We start from the raw sequence: 15,292 nt of genomic DNA, 5'->3' as shown, positions 1-15,292 counted from the left end.
CTCTGAACCTGTATAAAGAAGCTAGTTTAACTGGTCTCCTAAAAGTAAAAGCCCATTTAATATTTATATATCTTCAAGTTTGTCTTTTCACAAGAACATCAGTGTTAAGCTTCACATTTCATACAAGGGCATCTAAAACACCAATCTGCTTCTCTCTCTCTCTCTCCTTCCCTATCCATTTGTGTAGAATTTTCCATGGATTTGGGGCTGACTGCCACAGATACAGGACAAGAGGTAATCCAATCTCATCACGGTTTGCCAAAGCCTACCTAGAGGAAAACCCATCCATCCCATCCCCACTCTGGACCTACAAGTGCCATGGGATGCCAACACGTGGCTCCTGGGCCTGGTACTTGGACTGCAGGTGTGGCAAGAGGCCCTGGGACTGACTGGCCTTGGCAACAGCAATTCTGAGGAGGCCAAATGAGCAGGCTGGAGGGCTGGTTCCCTCTGGGAGTAGTGGATCCAATCCTCTATTATTCTTTAATTGAAAGTTCACCACTTTAACATACTTTTAAAAAACGACTATCTTTTACAAGGAATCCACTCTGGCTTCAAAATTATGACACATTAAAAACTAACATTTTATGGTCTTACTTGTTTTCCAGAACTGTATCCTCCACTCTGTCCCCCGAGGCGATCCTTCACGAGCTGGCGCAGAGCACTAAGCGCAGCATCTACGATGGCTTCACCAGTTCTGCCACCTACAGGAGATGGAAGGCAGGCGGTCCTCAGCTCGGCCTTCAGCAAGTGCCTCATCTGGCCCCACCCAAGACTGTGTCTTTACCTCACTGTCAGCTTCACCAGGTGTGACACAGTTCTAACAACACGTGTATCTCTGACAGAACACACTTTCTCCCCAGAATGCATTTTGCACTAGACTTAACACTTGGAAAACCAATTCCTCTTCCTTTTTTATATATTATTATTTTTTGAGACGAGTTTCACCCTGTTGCCCAGGCTGGAGTACAGTGGCACAATCTCGGGTCACTGCAACCTCCGCCTCCCGGGTTCAAGTGATTTCCAGCTAATTTTTGTACTTTTAGTAGAGACAGGGTTTCACCATGTCAGCCAGGCTGGTCACAAACTCCTGACCTCAAGCGATCTGCCCACCTTGGCCTCTCAAAGTGCTGGGATCACAAGTGTGAGCCACCATGTCCAGCCCGATTTTTCTTCTTAAGTTTTACGTAGTGTGAACGAAAACTCCCTGCTCAAATACCATCTCCTAATGAGAATAACTCACAAATGTTTACCGAACACAAACATGGATGAATAAGAAGCTTAATATCTAGCTGGGAAAGCAGGGGAATTTCCCAAATAAAAAAGGAACTATTTCTGTGAGATACTGGACAGAAAAGATGGAAAAAGTAGGTATGAGGTGTCTTTGAAGCCAAGTAACTGGAAACCATTCCAGGCTTCTTTTTTTCTGTCTTGCTTGAAACACTGTTAAGCTGAACTTAATCCTCATATAAGTAACAAATCTGCATTAAAACTCAAAGAGGCAAGATGACAATAGTCTTTGGAAGTTCACCAAAAACTTATTTGCTCAAGAGAGTCAGGGGCTATTAACTAACACAGAAGTACTGGAATAACATATGCCATCGGCTTTCTTCAGTTTAAAGGCAAAACTAGATCTAATAAAATCTCTTTAGAAAGTTCATTTTCTGGCCAGCGTGGTGGCTCATGCCTGGGATCCCAGCACTTTGGGAGGCGGAGGCACATGGAACACCTGAGGTCAGGAGTTCAAGACCATCCTGCCCAACATGGTGAAACCGTGTCTCTACTAAAAACACAAAAATTAGCTGGGCGTGGTGGTGGATATCTATAATCCCAGCTACTCAGGAGGCTGAGGCAGGAGAATCACCTGAACCCAGGAGACGGAGGCTGCAGTGAGCCGAGATCGCGCCACTGCACTCCAGCCTGGGTGACAGAACGAGACTCTGTATCAGGAAAAAAAAAAAAAAATCTTTCTCTTTTTTTTTTGAGTTTTCTTAAACTCCTGTACTCAAGTGATCCTCCCACCTCGGCCTCCTAAAGTGCTGGGATTAGAGATCTAAGGTGTGGCAGCTGGCCTTTTTTACTGCCCAGGAAGAGAAACTTTTGAGAACACACCAGACCTGACACAAGAAACAAAATATAGGCTGGGTGCAGTGGCTCACGCCTGTAATCCCAGCACTTTGGGAGGCCGAGGCAGGCGGATCATGAGGTCAAGAGTTGAGAGCAGCCTGACCAACATGGTGAAACCCCATCTCTACTAAAAATACAAAAATTAGCCGGGTGTGGTGGTGCATGTCTGTAATCCCAGCTACTCAGGAGGCTGAGGCAGGAGAATTGCTTGAACCCGGGAGGCGGAGGTTGCAGTGTGCCGAGATAGCACCATTGCACTCCAGCCTGGGCAACAGAGTGAGACTCCACCTCGAACAAAACAAAACAAAACAAAAATACCCACAAAATATATTACAGCAACTCTCAGCATCTATTCAGATAATCGTGCACTGTATCGCTGGCTGAGCCTACCAAGTATGCCACTTGATAACACAGAAGGGCAAGGCCTCAACATGAAACAGCCTCTGCTCCTTATCTATGTCAGGGATCTCCGTCATCTGAACCACTGCCCCTTCCCTGAGTCTTTATCTGGACATATGCCAAATCGTGAAGTATACTAGGAAAAAAACTTTTCAGCGTTTTGGGCCAAACTGTCTATTGCAACTACTCAATTCTGCTGTTCCAGTGCAAAAGGAGCCGGAGACAATATGTTGACAAACAGGTAGGGCTGTGTTCCAATAAACTAAATTTATAAAAACAGCAGCAGACTGACTGCACTAAAAACATGTACATTTTCATAAGTGAGGAAAACTAAAACAAATTATTATTCAAAGGCAGAAAAGCAGGTGTTTACTCAGGGGAAAAAAAAGGTCTTTCCCTAGAACTTTGGAGCTGGGGAGCCTAGCAGAGACAACGTGTCCAAGGTCACATCTTCGTCTTCAGACGAAGACGAAGATGAGACCTCCAGCCTCAAGATTTGCCAATGACACATATTTACCAAGTATTTGTCTCATATGCTTTATGTGTATTATTTCAATTAAGCTTCTGGTACCTTAAAATAGGTTTGCACATCCTCATTATACAGAGAAGCAAGACACTAAGTACTGTTTAGTTACGATGCTGGAGTATGGAGAAGCCAGCAGCCAGGCCGCCAGGATGGGCTGCTTTCCCAGCTCACACACGACAGATTCTGTACCCCTCATCCCCACCTTCCCTGCCTTCTATTAGCTGGACTCGGGCAAGTCACCGATGACGGACAACTCTTTTACTATGATGTTGATGCTGCCACCTAACCCATGAGCTGGTACTGCTCACATAAAGCAAAACCTAAGATGACAAAGTTCAGTCACTCATATGTTCCATATAAATCTTCAACAAAAATCTTTACCAAATTAGCCATAATTTCAGCTTCAAACAAATTATGCCCAATACTTTTACTAGCACCATGGATCTGGCCCAACCCAGCAACTCTGATTATCTTAAATAGAATAATCTGTTTGTGATATCTTTTTTTTTTTTCTTGAGACTGAGTCTTGCTCTGCCGCCTAGGCTGGAGTACAATCTCGGCTCGCTGCAAGCTCCGCCTTCCGGGTTCACACCATTCTCCTGCCTCAGCTTCCCGAGTAGGTGGGACTACAGGCACCCACCACCGTGCCCAGCTAATTTTTTGTATTTTTAGTAGAGACAGGGTTTCACCGTGTTAGCCAAGATGGTCTCGATCTCCTGACCTCGTGATCCGCCTGTCTCGGCCTTCCAAAGTGCTGGGATTACAGGCATGAGCCACTGTGCCCGGCCCGTTTGTGATATCTTAATTAAATAACAGGACAATTCTCTAAGAGTGTGGTGCCTGTAATCCCAGCTACTTGGGAGGCTGAAGTAGGAGGACTGCCTGAGCCTAGGAATTTGAGTCCAGGCTGGGCAACATAGCAAGACTCTGTCTCTTAAAAAAAAAAAAAAAAAAGGAAAAAAAGAATAGTGTGGCTGAAATAACATTTAGTCTTGGGAGGGTGGAACCTGAATTCTATCTTTAGTTGCCTCAGTGGCTCACAGCAGACATTCACAATTTACTTATCTACAAAACAGAATTTGTGGTCTCCTTTTATTATTGCCAGTTTAGGAGACTAAGACTCTCAAATTACAGAGTCTCCTTTCCCATAGTGGTATGTTAGACCCTTCTCCGACAGTAAAGGGAAGAGAGATTAGAGCAAGAAAATACATGTAGATCTTTATTAAATACAAGTGACTGTAATGAGAAAGACAACAGGGTAGCACAGAACACTATTTTCTATCATTGCTAATGTAGCATAGACCTAAGCAAGCGTTAAGTGATGAGACAAACCTGTGTGACACACATTTCATCTTCAGAATGACTCGGAGGGTGTAGGAATCACTGTGTACCATTTATAGATAATTCAGGTACAATGAGGTTCAGAACCTTGCAGGTAGAGCAGGTTATCAAGCTTGTTAAACAACAGTAGGTTCTTGTCTACCAGCGGAATGAAGTAGCTAGGACAAGTTCTTACCTTGGTAATCTTCTGGTCTGTTTTTGTTGGATCCAAAAATCTTAATGGTAGGAAATCCCTGAACACCATACTGACCTCCTAGGGAATGATGCTTATCTGCATCAACTGCACCAACTTTGACAACATCCTGTGGAAATGTAAAAGAAATAACAATTTTTCCTTCCGCTAGAGCAGACTCCACAAGAACTCATTATCTGCTTCATATAGACTCAGAAAAAAAATAAAGCACAGGGTGCAGTTTGCAATGAGTCAATAAGGGCTTTAGCCTTGAACACCAGAAGAGAATCTAAATGGAATGATGGGGGAGATCAAAGTCAGCCCATGGAGGGAACTCTGCAGCTCACAGAATTGGCAGGGCTGAGAGTAACTGTCATTTATCTGGGAAACAGAATAAACAAAAACAGGCAATGTAAGCATTTAAATGTGTATTATCCCCTTGTTCTCAGTATGATTTTGACAACAGAACCAGTATTTTCAACTTTGATATGCAAACTAGCTTCCCATTGAACATTAAACCATCTGCATACTTACTTAAACATACACAGGTGAATATGGACATCTTAGAAACTTACTGTAAAAAAAAGTTTTGTAAGCCTTTTGCATTCCTAAGAAACTTACTTTTAATGCAGTTGCTGCTTTCTTCCATTCTGGTGTTAATCTTTGACAGTGACCACACCTTTTGGGGGAAGACAATACAAAGCAACCGTTAAAGCCTTTGATTCTCAATTCAAAAAAATCAAAAATTCAATTAAAAAACCCCATCAATGGTCTACTGAATGAGATGCCTGCAAAGAGGACAAGCACAAACAAAACAGGATCAAGGCCGGGCACGGTGGCTCACGCCTGTGAATCTCCAGTACTTTGGGAGGCCGAGGAGGGAGGATCACTCGAGTTCAGGAGTTTGAGACCAGCCTGGCTAACATGGTGAAACCCCGTCTCTAATAAAAACACAAAAATTAGCCAGGCACGGTGGTGCATGCTTGTAATCCTAGCTACTGGGGAGGCTGAGGCACAAGAATCACGTGAACCCAGGAGGCAGAGGTTACGTGAGCTGAGATCATGCTGCTACACTCCAGCCTGGGCAACAGAGTGAGATTATGTCTCAAAAAAATAAAATAAAAATAAAATAAGTAAGTAAAATAGGATCAGCAACCTGGATGAGCTCACCATTTTATTATCTTACAACAATCACTTTTCATATCATCCTAATAAAAAAGCTTCCAGCCGGGTGCAGTGGCTCATGCCTGACTTTGGGAGGCCGAGGCAGGAAGATCACTTGAACTCAGGAGTTAAGACCAGCCTGGCCAACATGGTGACACCCTGTCTCTACTAAAAATACAAAAATTAGCTGGGCATGGTGGCACATGCCTGTAATCTTAGCTATTGGGGAGGCTGAGGAAGGGGAATCACTTGAACTTGGGATGCAGTGAGCTGAGATCATGCCACTGCACTCCAGCCTGGGCAACACAGCAAGACTCTGTCCCAAAAAAAAAAAAAAAAAAAAAGCTTCCGAATTACTGCTCAATTAAATCACATTTAAACTCTATAATTTATAACTCTACACCTCAACAAGCCCTTTAGAATCCATCTGGTCCAATGTGCTTCACTGTGTGGAGCTGAAAGCCTAGGCAAAATGCAGATTCTTGGGGTCCACAAACCCAAACTTCCTAGTGGAGGAAGTGCATTTTATTAAGTTCTATTAGTGATTCTTAAACCTACTGAGGTTTGATAGTCTCTAATCTAGTTCAACTTTTTAATTTTATAGATGAGGTATCTGGCCTAGATCAACTATGCTTACATCTCAATACTCTCTGGGTCCCGCAAATTGCTTCTGGACTTCGAAACACATACATAAACCTACGTTAGTGAGTCAAACAAGCCGAAATGTATGACGTGACACCACAAGATGGTGATGTGAGTGAGTGACTGAGGTGGGGGGAGGCAGGGAAAGCGGAAGAGAGTGGGGAGAGGAGGACAGAAGAGAACACAAGGAAAAACAACCTTAACCTTGTAGGTACTATTATTGGGAAATACAACACAGAAAAGTGCTTCTAAAAAATTACATGTGCGTGGCCGGGTGCGGCGGCTCACGCCTGTAATCCCAGCACTTTGGGAGGCCGAGGCGGGCAGATCACGAGGTCAGGAGATCGAGACCATCCTGGCTAACACGGTGAAACCCTGTCTCTACTAAAAAATACAAAAAATTAGCCGGGAGTGGTGGCGGGCGCCTGTAGTCCCAGCTACTCGGGAGGCTGAGGCAGGAGAATGGCATGAACCCGGGAGGTGGAGCTTGCAGTGAGCTGAGATCGCACCACTGCACTCCAGCCTGGGGGACAGAGCGAGACTCCATCTCAAAAAAAAAAATTACACGTGCGGACCTGTTAGCGCTTACCACTCATTGAGGTTGTAGGTAGCTATACTGTTTATTTTTATTGCTGTGTAACGTTCACTGTATGCAGATACCATAGTTTATCCATTGGTGATTTGATGCATTTTTAAAAACAAAGTAAATTATCTTCTAATTAGGTCTCTAAGGACCAAATGCACAAATGCTAAGTGCCAGCACCATGATGAAAACACTTTATAGATGATTTCATTTAATCAGCATGAAGCTGAGGGCAGGTCCTCTTGTTATTTCATTTTACAGATGATGGAATTGATGTTGAGAAGAAATTTACCCAATATCACAGCCATCCAGTGTCAGAGCTGCCTGACAAGTTTTTGATTCCAAATACTACAATCATACAGGTAGAAGTTGTAATCATTATGTAATTGCGTATCGGGGCCTAGACTCAATCCCAATATCTGAAGTTAGGATCTTTCAGGGGAATGTCCTGAAATGCTACTTCTACGTATTTACATACAGTATGTTTTGTTGTTTAGGTGAGATACTCAAAAATTAAAAGTCAGATTTTTACAGGGTTTTGTGCCTCTTTAATTTCAGTTTATCTAAGAAAAGAGGACTAAATTCAGAGACTGTCAGAGTTCATCCTTTCTTCTATTTGATCTGCACCTACATCACAATGCCACATACATAGAAATATGGCATACAGTCTACCCATGGGTTCTGCACCCAGGGTCCAGACTCCCAAAGGGCTGGTGGATAAAAATTTAGGGAATCCCTTTTAGGAAAAGAAAAAAAAAAAAAAAAAGAATAAATCTGAAGCCAAGGTGGCCTTTTAGGAAAAATTTAGGGGAGGGAGTCTATGCATTTGGATGAAAAAAAGTCTTTATTTTCACTAATCTGTAATCGAAATTTAGAATTTCCTTACGAATGTAAACAACACTCCATAGTCAATTATTGTGACTTTATCATGAATAAAAATCACAGCTGTTTTCGTGATCGCCAGTATAGTTGTTGCAGGTATCTTCAAACATCATTTATGCCCATTACTATTCAGAATTATTGCAGCTGTCAAGCCTGCTACTAGATCTTGGTACCAGTTTAGCATCCCCATTCTAAAAACCCACAACCTGAAATGTTCCAACATTCAAAACTTTCTAAGCGCCAACATGACACTCACAGGAAATGGTCACTGGAGCATTTCAGATTTTGTATTCTCAGATTAGGGATGCTCTACAGCTAAGTATTATGCAAATCTTCCAAAATCTGAAAAAATCCGAAATCAGAAACACTTCTGCTCCCAAGCATTTCAGATAAGAGATGTTCAACCTGTACTTACTGTCCTTGTAAAGTACTATATTAACATCAAAATTTTAGTATTTCAATAATCATATTTCCATACTTCAGGGTTTTTTTTGTGATCCTATAAGCTTTATTTAAACATGTAAAGGTTTGATTTTTTTTTTTTTCTTTTTTAAAGGAGAGCTTTTTTTTTTCTTTTTTTGAGACAGGCTCTCACTGTTGCCCAGGCTGCAGTGCAGTGGCACAATCACAGGTCACTGCAGCCTCTACCTCCCAGGCTCAGGTGATTGTCCCACCTCAGCCTCCTGAGTAGCTGGGACCACAAGTGCACAGCACCACGTCTGGGTAATTTCTCTGTCTCTTTTCTTTTTATTTTTATAGCGATGGGGTCTTGCCACATTGCCCAGGCTGGCCTCGAACTCTGGTGCTCAAGCAATCCACCCACCTTGGTCTCCCAAAGTGCTGAAATTATAATCGTGAGCCGTCATGCCTGACCGTAGAAGTTTTATTATAAGAATCCAAGGCCTTCACCAACGTGCCAAAGGAATCCAAGCACAAAAGGAAGTTAAAAAGCACCTGCCTGACCCGGTGCAGTGGCTCACAGCTGTAATTCCAGCACTTTGCGAGGCCAAGACAGGCGAACTGCTTGAGCCCTGGAGTTAGAGACCAGCTTGGACAACATGGTGAAATTCCGTCTCTATAAAAAATACAAAAATTAGCCAGGCGTGGTGGTACATGCCCGTAGTACCAGCGCTGGGGAGACTGAGGTGGGAGGATTGCCTGAGAAATCAAGGCTGTGGTGAGCCGTGATCATGCCGCTGCACTCAAGCCTGGGAGAAAGTGAGACTCTGTCTCTCAAAAAAAGCGCTTGCTCTAATCAGACATTCTCTCACCCAGACACCACAAAGTAAAACTCTGCCAGTATAATAATTATTAACTAGTGGATCTAGATCCTGCCTTCTCAATTATGCTGTCTTGTGGAGTTTTCTCTTGTACGGTCGCTCTCAGAAACAAGGTAAATTACCTATGCCATATATGATAAGCTTGTGAAAACCACATACAGAGACATTTAACAGTACAACAGTTTGTACAATTACTATGTATGTATTTGCTAGTATAATTGAGCTAATCCACACAGAATTAGCAATTGGACTGAACACATAAATACCAGAGCATTTAAAAATAGTAAAGGCATTAGATGGACAGGACACACAATGTGGCAGCATCCACTTTGAAAATAGAGCGTTTTTACCTCCATTTGCTACACTAAGCATGAAGTAAAATGGTCCATGAGGACTGGTGGTTAGTTTCTAAAACTCAGTTTCAAAGAAAAAAGTTAAAGTGAGAAAGGAAAAACTTTCTCAGGCATACCCTAAAATGTACCCATCAGGTTCTAATATTCCTCACTTAAGCTTACAAAGCCTTGTTCACGTGTCAAAGGACTCCTTGGGATTTCAGATCACCACACAGTTCTTCACAGACACACAGCTGGCTAGGGTTTGGTTCTCCTTTCAGGATACTCGTGGCCTGCTGGTTTACAGCAGAGGCAGCCTCATATACATCTTGCACAGTTTCCACTCTTCTATTTGGTGTTTTTTTTTGCATTAAATGATTTAATCACACAAATAACTAGTGCAATGTTGTACTTTTGACTGTATGTAATTTTGTGCCATTAGTTTCAATGGTGATAATGTTTTTACCCCACAAGGGTTTTTCCAGTATTGAATGTAAGGCAAGAAAAAAATTTTTAAATTAAACCAGATTTTCTAACTACATTTTTTCAGGAAATAATTCTCTTCAAGAAACAGAATGAAGTTAATCACTGGCCCCTCCATTTTATTTGCTCAAGATTCCTTCCTCATAAAATTAGTTTTCCTTCCACATGCATCACCTCATCAAAAGATAGATCTTCCTTAACAACAGACTAGATACTTTGCATTTCCCATTTCCCTCTTCTCTACTTCTTTTAAACAAACACTAAGCTAAACTAGATGACTTAATAAAATCAGATTTTTATACAGCATTTTCTCCAATTTCAGAAAGTACTATAAATAATCGACAACTATTTTATAATACTTACCATGGAGCATAGAATTCTACAAGCCACAAACTATCACTCTGAATAACTTCTCGGTTGAAATTTGATGGAGTTAATTCGATCACATCGTCACTAGAGGAATATAGACCATTCACTTCCAGAAAGAAGGCACAGCTCACCAGACCTGAAGTAACAAAAGTGCACCATTAACAGCACTGTTCACTCTTTGACTGGAAACCCTGGGGAACCAGAGTCCTCTTCAACTGACCAGGGCCCTTCACACAGGAGGACGGCCTAGTTCCGGCCCCTCTGCCCTCCCTGCTGCAGTTGGAGCCCCTGGAATTTCATTCCCATTGCTGCAACGCTGAGCAAGAAAGGAATGGACGGTCCCCACTCCCACTCCTTGGGCTGCATTGGAAAAAGGCTGAAGCATTATTCTTAGTGGCTTTCATGTATCAACGTCTTTGTTCTTTACAACCACTCCACGAGGCAGTACTACTATCATTTTATGGCGTGGACACTGACAAATTGGGAGGTGACTTCTGCCTGCGTAACCTTGGGCAATCACACAGCAATCACCCCTCATGTTATTCAGTTGCAATTATTAGCATGTTATCTTTATTAAAATATCTTTTTGAAGGGAAAAATAATTATTGTCTCTTCCACTAAATTGTGACTCTTTCAAGGGCAACGGTAATTTATTTATTTTTTGAGATGGAGTTTCGCTCTTGTTGTCCAGGCTGGAGTGCAATGGCACGATCTCGGCTCACCGCAACCTCTGCCTCCCAGGTTCAAGCGATTCTCCTGCCTCAGCCTCCCAAGTAGCTGGGATTACAGGCATGCACCACCACGCCTGGCTACTTTTGTATTTTTAGTAGAGACTGGGTTTCTCCGTGTTGGTTAGGCTGCTCTCGAACTCCTGACCTCAGGTGATCTGCCTGCCTCAGCCTCCCAAAGTGCTGGGATTACAGGCATAAGCCACGGCGCCCGGCCAATGTTTATTTTTATAAATAGTTTTATTTCTGTTAATATTATCCATAACACATTATCAGAAAAATTTTTCATGTGAACAACCTTATAAAGAAAGGATACAGTGTCGACTGTATCGCTGACCACACAGTTCTGCCACATTGTGGATCAAGAGCATTTTCATTAGCAACTCTGGAAACTTAAATGCAATTTACAACAATAATTTAGGAAAACAAATTCTGAACTGACTTACCAGTATCTTAAGAACCCAAAAGTTCTCTGAAATGGCATTACTACCAAAATTTCACCTTTTAAATGTACATATACAGTCACATCCACAGGGTCAAGGAGAGAACACATATATGAGGGTGGTCCTGTGGATTATAATGGAGCTAAAATATCCTATCACTTTGTGATGCCTTGATAACTCTGACCCTGCATAGACCTAGGCTAATGTGCGTGTTTGTGTCCTAGTTTTTGTGGTTTTTTTTTTTTTTTTTTTTTTGAGACGGAGTCTTGCTCTGTTGTCCAGGCTGGAGTGCATTGGCATTATCTCGGCTCACCGCAAGCGCAAGCTCCGCCACCTGGGTTCACACCATTCTCCTGCCTCAGCCTCCCGAGTAGCCAGGACTACAGGCACCTGCCACCACGCCTGGCTAATTTTTTGTATTTTTAGTAGAGATGGGGTTTCACTGTGTTAGCCAGGATGGTCTCGATCTCCTGACCTTGTGATCCGCCCGCCTCGGCCTCCCAAAGTGCTGGGATTACAGGCGTGAGCCACCGCGCCCGGCCCTGTGTCCTAGTTTTTGACAAAAAAGTTTAAAAAAGTAAAACAAACAAACTTTAAAAACAGAAAAAAACCTTACAGAATACGGATATAAAAGAAAATACTGACCAGGTGCTATGGGTCATGCTTGTAATCCCAGCACTTTGGGAGGCCAAGGCAGGCAGATCGCTTGAGCTCAGAAATTCAAGACCAGCCTGGGCAACATAGTGAGACCCCCCTCTAAAAAAAGTACAAAAATTAGCCAGGCATGGTGGTGCATGCCTATAGTCCTAGCTACTCGAGAGGCTGAGGTGGGAGGATCACTGAGCCCAGGGAGGTCAAGGCTACAGGTGCAGTAGGCTGTGATGCGCCACTCACTCCAGCCTGATAGAGCGAGACCCTGTCTCAAAAAAAAAAAGAGAGAAAATATTTTTGTACTGCTGTTTTGTACAATGTGTTTTAAGGTAAGTGTTTTTACAAGAGCCAAAAAGTTAAAAAAAAAAAAATTAAGTTTAGAAAGTAAAATGTTGACCAGACGCCATGGCTCACACCTATAATCCCAACACTTTGGAGGCCAAGGTGGGTGGACTGCTTGAGGCCAGCAGTTCAAAACCAGGCTGGCCAACATAGAATAGCAAAACCACATCTCCTTAAAAAAAAAAAAGAAAGAAAGAAAGAAAGAAAAATGTTACAGTAAATTAAGGTTAATCTATTATCCAAGAAATAACATTTTTAGAGCAACCCCCAGTCATGCAAGCTGCACTCATGGTAAATGTCCTATACAGGTGTACCATTCTTAATCTTTTATATCATATTTTTACTGCACCTTTTCTATGTTTAGATACACAAATGCTTACCATTGTGTTACAACTGCATACAATATTCAGTGCAGTAACATGCCGAACAGATTTGTAACCTAAGAGAAATAAGCTATACCACGTAGCCTAGGTTTTTAGTAAGTTATGCCATCCAGGTTTGTATTAAGTACACGCTGATTGATGTTTTTCACAATGAATAAATCGTCTGATACAATAGAAATTAAAGAAATTTCTATTCCTGTCTTTTCAGCATCTCTGAAGTTGATCATAATTCAGATCATATCTCTAATGTTAAGCAACACATGACTATATACAAAAATTTGCTAATTACCTCTAGAACAAGGTAAATAATGGAATATCCTCAGACTGTTCTTGACTTCAACAAGAATGTCTTCCTATTTGCATCATGCTGGCTTTTGGATTGAAATAAATACACTTTTTTATTTTTTTTGAGAGAGGGTCTTGCTCTGTCATCCAGACTGGAGTGCAATGGTGCAAACGCAGCTCCCTGCAGCAGCCCAGACCTCCTGGGCTCAAGTGATCCTCTCACCTCAGCACCCCCAGTAGCTGGGACTACAGGTGCATCCCTGGCTAACTTTTAAGTTTTTTGTAGAGACAGGCTCTCCCTGTGTTGCCCAGGCTGGTCTCAAGTGATCCTCCTGCCTCTGCCTCCCAAAGTGCTGGGATTACAGCTATGAGTGACCACGCCAGGCCAAAATATACTTAAAATGTTAACGAAATTTCTATCTACTCCTGTCTTTTCAGCATCTCTGAAGTTGATCATATCATTTCTTCCTTTTAACTTGTTGATATAGCAAATTATAAGTGAGACTGGCCTGTGTTCTCAAGTAGTGTGTGTACATGCCATCTTAGCTACATTTTCACATGCTTGTTTCATAACTAGAATTTGGAAGATTTCAAATGGACCTTTTTGGAATAACTAAATGGTACATTTCTTCTGGAAGGAGTATACACCATTGTTCACTGTTTTACTGCTAAATCCTCCATCATACAACACGCTCAATTTTTCAAATCACTTTCAAATATGTTAGATCACTTAATTTTTGACAGCATTACTAACTAGAAAGTAGGAATTATCCCCATTTTGTAAATAAAGGTCTAGATCAAATGGCCCATCTATGGTCATACATGTAAGGGGCAGGGCAGCTCTCCATTTCCAAGCTTTTCCTATTACACCATGCTGTCTTTTTAGTGCTCAAGATAAAGTGGTTCTGTACGCTATAGGTATGAATGAACAATTATGGTATTCAAGATTTACACTGCATTTGAATCACAGATATGGCCAATACTGTAAGAACTTATAAAACTGTGAACTATACTAATAGTGAAGCCACTGAAGGGTTATCATTCAGAGGAAATAATAGATTTATGCTTTCTAGAAAGAGTATTCCAGTTGCCATGTGGAAGGCGGATTGGCAGAATTATCCAGAGTGGTGTCACATAAACCAAGATACATGTGGAAGGGGCCACACTAACAAATGCTACTGGGAGATAAAGCAGCAAAGACTAAAAACCATCTGTTGAGTGGATTTAGTGACAAAGAAGTCACTGGGAGCCCTGGCAGTTGTGGTGGAGTGAAAATAACAGGCATGCAGTCTGCAGAAGGTTGGAGAGAATACAGGTAACTCTTTAAGCAGGTTTCATTATAGAGACCAGAGGCAGGCAAATGTAGAAAACAAGGAAGGTTTTCTTTAAAGATGGGAGTTATCTAGGAGAGGAAGACATATGCAGTGGGACAGGCCAAAGATAAAATACAGGGAGTATCTGAATAAAATGCCCAGAGTCAGAGGAGGAGCAGGAACCCAGTCAGTGATGGAGTAGCCTTTGATAGGATGATCTCCTTTTCCATTTCAAGAGGTGGGAAAGGATGCCTGTGAACGGAGGCCAGGCTAACCAAAGTGGGGCTGCTCCCTCAGTAACACTGTTGTCCAGCATGATAGCCACTAGCTACACGTGGCTACCCCAAACTAAGATGTGCTGGTAAAAAGCACACTGAATTCTGAAGACTTAATGGAGAGAAAAATGTAATCTCATTATTCTTTTTTTTTTTTGAGACGGCGTCTCACTCAGCTGCCCAGGCTGGAGTGCAGTGGTGCAATCTTGGCTCACTGCAACCACTGTCTCCTCGGTTCAAGCGATTCTCCCGTCTCAGGATTACAGGTACCAGCCATCATGCCCGGCTAATTTTTGTATTTTAGTAGAGATGGGGTTTCACCATGTTGGCCAGGCTGGTCTTGAACTCCTGACCTCAGGTGATCCACCCACCTCGGCCTCCCAAAGTGTGAGGATTACAGGCGTGAGCCACCGTGCTCGGCCTCAATATTATTTTTCATTTTGAAAACACATGTTGAAATGATCTTAGATATACTGAGTAAATATATTAATTTCACCTGTTTCTTTTGGCCATTTTAAATGTAGCTACTAGAAAATTTAAAATTACATACATGTTTGCATTATATTTCTATT

The 15,292-nt window shown here is 42.2% G+C and overlaps 1 protein-coding gene across 1 annotated transcript in view; it reads right to left on the bottom strand.

Annotated features, from left to right (window-relative positions):
• Positions 1-15,292, bottom strand: part of PDIA6 (protein disulfide isomerase family A member 6) — a 28,020-nt gene that overhangs the window by 9,118 nt on the left and 3,610 nt on the right. The window contains exons 2-5 of the mRNA XM_054476305.2: positions 10,295-10,436; positions 5,187-5,244; positions 4,569-4,695; positions 598-704 (exon numbers count right to left, since the gene is read on the bottom strand). Coding sequence (XP_054332280.1) covers positions 598-704; positions 4,569-4,695; positions 5,187-5,244; positions 10,295-10,436 — 434 coding nt within the window. The remainder of the gene's footprint in view (positions 1-597; positions 705-4,568; positions 4,696-5,186; positions 5,245-10,294; positions 10,437-15,292) is intronic.

Source organism: Pongo pygmaeus, chromosome 12 (assembly GCF_028885625.2).
Source record: "Pongo pygmaeus isolate AG05252 chromosome 12, NHGRI_mPonPyg2-v2.0_pri, whole genome shotgun sequence".
NCBI classification, from domain to species: Eukaryota; Metazoa; Chordata; class Mammalia; order Primates; family Hominidae; genus Pongo; species Pongo pygmaeus.
This window is presented reverse-complemented; position numbering and strand designations above follow the sequence as displayed.